The following is a 6139-nucleotide window of genomic DNA, read 5'->3' as shown; positions in this document are numbered from 1 at the left end:
CAAAAAGTGTGGCTTTGGGTAAGTGAATGAACCTCTCTGACTCTTGGTTTTCTTAGGATAAAATATCCTCTCATTTTTATTGTGGTGAGATTAAATTGGCTTATGTGTGCACCTGGGTCACAGAAAACATTTCAAAAAAGCATTATTACATGGTCAACTTCTATTTTGAGAAGGATACCACCCAGTCAATGATTGTCCTTTTTCTAAAAAAAATATTTTATTGGGGGTTCGTACAACTCTTATCATAATCCATACAGCCATCCATTGTGTCAAGCACATTTGTACATTTGTTGCCATCGTCATTCTCAAAACATTTTCTTTCTGCTCGAGCCCTTGGTATCAGCTCCTCCTCCCTACCCCATCCCTGTCCACTAGATCTTATGTAGAAAGTTTTGGGGGAACCAAAGGCAGTATGGGAACTCAGGAGGGAGCAGTAGTCTTTAAGGCAGAAAACTTACTGCCCTTTGAGTGGACTTCCTACCCGTAGCGACTCCATGGGGCAGAGCAGAACTGTCCTTGGGGTTTTTGAGACTGTAAATTTTTCCCAGAGGAGAAACCCTCATTTTTCTCCCCCAGAGAGGCTGGTGGTTTCTATCTGCTGACCTTGAGGTTAGGAGACCCAACATAACCCATTATGCATGCCACCAGGGTTCCTCCTAAGGCCTCAAAAGGTTACTTTACATACTGAGAGTTCTTTCATTTCTCGCCTTCCAGGCTGTCATTCCTTGCACGTTGAAAGATGGCTGCTACAAGCAATGTGACTGAGATAATTTTCTTGGGATTTTCCCAGAACCGGAATGTGCAAAAGATCATTTCTGTGGTGTTTCTCCTCATGTACACAGCCATTGTGTTGGGCAATGGTCTCATCGTGGTGACCATCATGGCCGGCAAGGGCCTCACCTCACCCATGTATTTCTTCCTCAGCTACTTGTCCTTTGTGGAGATTTGTTATTGTTCTGTCACCGCCCCCAGGCTGATCATCGACTCCTTCATTGAGAAGAAAGTGATTTCTCTCAAGGGCTGCATCACACAGATATTTTTCCTCCATTTCTTTGGTGGCACCGAGATTTTTCTGCTAACTGTGATGGCCTATGACCGCTACGTGGCCATCTGTAAGCCCTTGCACTACACGGTTATCATGAACCGGCGCGTGTGTGGCCTCTTGGTGGGAGCTGCCTGGGGTGGGGGGTTGCTGCATTCTGCCGGGCAGACCTTCCTTATTTTCCAGCTGCCCTTCTATGGTTCCAACGTCATTGACCATTACTTCTGTGATGTCCATCCTGTGTTGAAGCTGGCCAGCTCAGACACCTTCCTCATTGGCCTGCTCATCATTGCCAATGGTGGCTCCATTTCTGTGGTCAGCTTCGTGGTGCTGCTTGTGTCCTACGTGGTCATCCTATATTCGCTGAGGAACCAGAGCTCAGAGGGCCGGCGTAAGGCTCTCTCTACCTGCGCCTCCCACCTTGCAGTTGTGGGTCTATTCTTCATACCCTGCTCTTTCGTTTACATGAGACCTTGTGTCACCCTCCCGGTGGACAAGATAGTGGCTGTGTTTTACACAGTGGTCACACCACTGCTAAACCCCATCATCTACTCCTTCAGGAATGCTGAGGTGAAGAATGCCATGAGGAGACTGATGGGGAGGAAAGTGACTTGGGAAGAAAAATAGATGCTGAAGGAGGAGTTAGAACTCAGGGCATACAAGAGCTCACTTTGACTCTACCTTGAATGGACAGAGTGTCCTCAAGATAATCACCTATTTTCTTTAGATTTCAGTTTCATGGTCGTTATGAGCTTGGACTGGAGGTTTGCCCTGTTTGGGGCAGCACAAGTTGACCTATAAGGGTGAGCCATTAGAACAGAAGAGATACAGACTGTATCATGCTCGCACTAGATTCATCTTTCTAATGAATCAAAATGAAACTTCCAATGAGACTTTATGTGATTTCTCCAGACATCATCATTTATAAAATTCTCTTCTTTTCCACACTTATCTACTCCCACTTTTTTTCCTCCCAGTCCTTCGTTCCTAAGCCTCCAGTGGTTTGGCCCATTAGTTTTCTCTTAGATGATCAGCTCCTTCTTGAGTTCGCTTGTTTCTCAGCCATTCCAACAGAGGACCCGACTAACCCACTGTGTACCACCGGGCACCTTGCCTATACTTGAACAGTCCACCTCTCCCCACGCCGCTACTGCCGACCTGCCTGTTGATTAAGGTATGGGTTTGATTGCTGCCCTGCACTATTTTCACCATCTCTGTTGAGTCTTATTCCCTGCAGTCGTCTCCCCAGACCATAAGAATGTGCACCCAAATCCTAAATGCAATTCTATCCCCTTCGCACTTGGCAGGTTTTCTTTCTTCCACATGCTTGCGGATGAAACATGTTAAAGTCTTTCTCTCATTTCCTCCTCCTCCTGAAAGAACCCCAATGACTCCTTATTGCCTGCTGAATCAACTACAAACTCCTTACTTGACCTGAAACACTCAAAGGATGACCTGCCCTGCCTGTCCTATCTTTTCTTTAAAAATAACAAAAAACATTTAGAGGGCTCTTACAGCTCTTGTAACAATCCATACATCCATTGAATCAAGCACCTTCGTACATACGTTGCCATCATTATTTTCTAGACACTTATTTTCTACTGAGCCCTTGATGTCAGCTCCCCTTCCACCTTACCACCCTCGTGGCCCCTTGATAAATTATAAATGATAATTTTTTCATATCTTACACTGATTACTGTCTCCCTTCCCCCACGGTTTCTTTTGTTCGTCCCCCTGGGGGCTGGTTATATGTTGAATTTTCCAATTGGTTCCCCTCTATCTTTTCTTGAAGAGGATTTTGTTATTACTTCATCCACCTGTCATACAATCCAATAGTTCAGTCATATCAAAAAGAGTTGTATAATCATGACCACATTCACTTTCAGATCATTTTCTTCTTGTAATGTTCTAGCATCATGTGGAATTGCCCTTGAGTGGGGTTTCCTGGTTTCTGAGCGTCTTTAATGCCTTTTCCATACCTATCATTAGCCTACCCACAACTTCAAGACCCAGAGTCTTTGAGGATCCCATCTGGACCTGTACTACTCTGTCTGCAAACTCCTGTAAGCCCCCAGTGTTCCCACTGGGCCCTGGAAGGCCTTCACCACCTGAACTCCGTTTTCTATCCACACTCATTAGAGTGTCATCGCTTTGAGAATATGCTCTGGATCTGTGATCTTTGTATCTTTTACTCTAAAATATGGCGAAACAATAAATACTTGGTCAGTAAAGTTTTTTGAAGTCATTTGCATTTCAGCATGTAAGGGAATCCATGATTGGTGTACTCTATTCTCATCTCAATCAGGTCAGTCATATGCCAATGCTCTACAGCCTTGGGGAAATCAATAATCACGCTTAATACTGTTTCTGACAATGATATTTAGATACAAATAATGGATGTGTATTTTATAGTTTACTGAGAGTTTACGATAATAGCCTGGTGAGCTAGATGTTAAACCTTGTTTTTGTAGATGAAAAGATTGTAAGCAATCAGTGTCTTTAAAAAAACTAACCGTTTTAGTGGCTGTTTAAACTATACACAGAACAAACAGCAATTCAACCATTTCTACATAGAACATTCCTGGACTTTGATTACGTTCTTCATGTCATCTAACCATTTTCACCATCCTTTTCTGAGGTCTTCCTTTACTATTAGTGTAAACTCACTGCCCTCTAAGGTTCCTATCGAGCTTTACTTTTTCTTTCCTTTCTTTCTTTTCTTCTCCTTTAAAAAAAACAACAATTTAATAAAATATATTTAGCAGCTTAGATTAGTTAATTTGGAGATTTTAATTTGTGCAATATTAATGAGTTTTTAAATTTTCATTTTCTTTTCTAAAAAAGTTGCTATTATCAATTTGATCCTCTATAAATAGTTTCTTCAAAGAACAAAATGCTCAAGACAGACATTTTTGGTACTAATTAGGTTATTAGTTGGTTTTCAGATTTCAGGGAATATTTGGGGTTTAAAGTTTAAAGATTATTTTGGGCAATAATTTCAGGGACTCTTTCAACCTTCATGGTCCCAGGAAGGCTAGAATTAATGAGGATTTGAAGTTCTATTCTCCGTTTCTTCTCTTTGATCAGGATTCTTGTATAGAATCTTCTATCAAAATGTTCAGCAATTGTAGCCAGGCACGAAGTCAGAATCTATAAGAAAGTGACACAGTAACTCACTGTGTCTGAGTTTAAACCCAGACCTGAATTTAGGTCTGCTCGATTCCTCAGGCATGTATCTCACTTAGTCATGATATATTATCCTTTTTATATGGCTGAATTAAATGGAAATAGGTTTCATTAAGGATTTTTTGCATTCCTGTATATGGGAGGATATTATTCTGTTATTTTATTTTTTCATTATATCTTTGTTAGAGTTTGATGGCAAAATTAACTTGATCTTCTAATGGAATGAGAAAATGTCCCTTCTATCATGTGAATGAATTTTAAGTTTGATGTTTTTTCTTGTTTAAATGTTTGACGGGATTTACCAGTGAAACTATCTTGGTATAGAGTTTCTCCTTCTTCTTTATTTTAAGTTTGTAAATAATGAATTCAATTTATTTAAACAATATAAAAAGTTCCTGCTTAATTTTGGGTCAATTTGGTAATTTTATTTCAAAAGGAATTTTTGTATTTCCCCTAAGTTGTAGAATTTGGTGACATAAAACAATTAATCATATTCTCTCATTATCCTCATCCCTCCCAACAGTTTTATTGACATGTAGTTTACATATAATATACTTCCATAGTTCAATCATTCAATCATATTAAGGAGAAAGGTACAATCATTACTATATAAATCTTAGAGCATACTCCCCAACCCCCAGTTAAATTGCTTTTAAAATGACTTGGGCAATCACAGGATGTTTTAGTGTTTCCTCCTCCTGCTTTCATTATTATTATTACTTCCGATTTACTCCCGAAATACCGTTTTCTCCCTATCACCCATCCCCGCCCCTGTGTTCCCTATAGCCCCTTGTATCAGTTATTGTCGTTATGCTTCCACTCCTCCTATGCGTCACAGCTGGGAGACCCAACAGAAAACAATAGAAAACAAAATCGCACTAAGGTGGTGTGTTAGTCTGCGTACTATGGCGAAACAAATCCACAGAAACTCATATGCATTAGAGAGAGTTTTATATAAAGGTCAGGTGCACATCAAGAAAAAAATCCCAACCCAGTGCTGCCCAAGCCTACAAGTCCAACATGAACCCATTAACCCATATTTCCAACACCAGTCCACAAAGTCCTCCTCCATCTCACAAAATAGACACAATGATGCCAACTGCAGGAGGAACGCCAAATCAGTGAATGTATAAACATCTCAGCGCTGGCAGGGGTCTCCACACAGCTGCTCCAGCACCCATGGCTGCATCAGGGTAGGTCCATGTGGCTTCTCCTCAGGGATGTCTTACAGGAAGTGAGCCTTGCCAGCTGAAGCAGGCAACTGGCGAAGGCAGCTGCACCCCGGTCCGACCATCAGAAAGCAAGAGACCTGAGAACTAGAAGGGCGAGGCTCACCCTTCAATTAACCCCACATGTGTTTATCAGCCAGGTTGGCACAATAAGTGAACTACCTCTGGTGGTAAGGATAAAATGATAATAGTACAAAGATAAAAAAGTAATGTGTAAGAAGGAAAAGACCCCCACCAACAGTCAAAAACCAGGAAAGAAATTTCTGTCATGGAACCAGTAAGACATACTTCCACTCAGAACAAATTCAGGTCATGTCTATAGGGTGGTCAACTGGCCAAGTGTTGAGTTGGATCCAGCACAATCAAGATGCCAAGGTCTCTGCCTGATGGTAAGGATGTTCTAGACTCTTGCCTTTGGCTAGAGCAGATTTGCCAGTGGCTCAGTCTGACTAGATACTTTCAGATGGGTTGGGGCTCCCACCGTCCCCCACAGCCCCCCACAAATCGGGTGTCCATCACTTTAGCTCTGATGCTCTTCTTCTCACCATATTGGTGCTTTGTACTTGTCATCGTTGGCTCACACAAGCTCATTATCCTTTAGGATTGGTAGTGCTAGCCTCTTTTCTTCTCAATATTAAAAATTCGTGCTTTCTTTTATCCATTTATCTATCATCTATCTTCA

At 41.5% G+C, this 6139-nt stretch overlaps 1 protein-coding gene across 1 annotated transcript; it reads left to right on the top strand.

Moving 5' to 3' along the window:
* Nucleotides 1–739: 739 nt before the first annotated feature.
* On the top strand, nucleotides 740–1669 carry LOC142446580 (olfactory receptor 4X1-like). The gene has a single exon (XM_075548329.1). The coding sequence runs from the start codon at nucleotides 740–742 to the stop codon at nucleotides 1667–1669; it is 930 nt and encodes a 309-aa protein (XP_075404444.1).
* Nucleotides 1670–6139: the final 4470 nt, after the last annotated feature.

The sequence above is a fragment of the Tenrec ecaudatus genome, chromosome 4 (assembly GCF_050624435.1).
Source record: "Tenrec ecaudatus isolate mTenEca1 chromosome 4, mTenEca1.hap1, whole genome shotgun sequence".
Lineage (NCBI taxonomy): Eukaryota > Metazoa > Chordata > Mammalia > Afrosoricida > Tenrecidae > Tenrec > Tenrec ecaudatus.
This window is presented reverse-complemented; position numbering and strand designations above follow the sequence as displayed.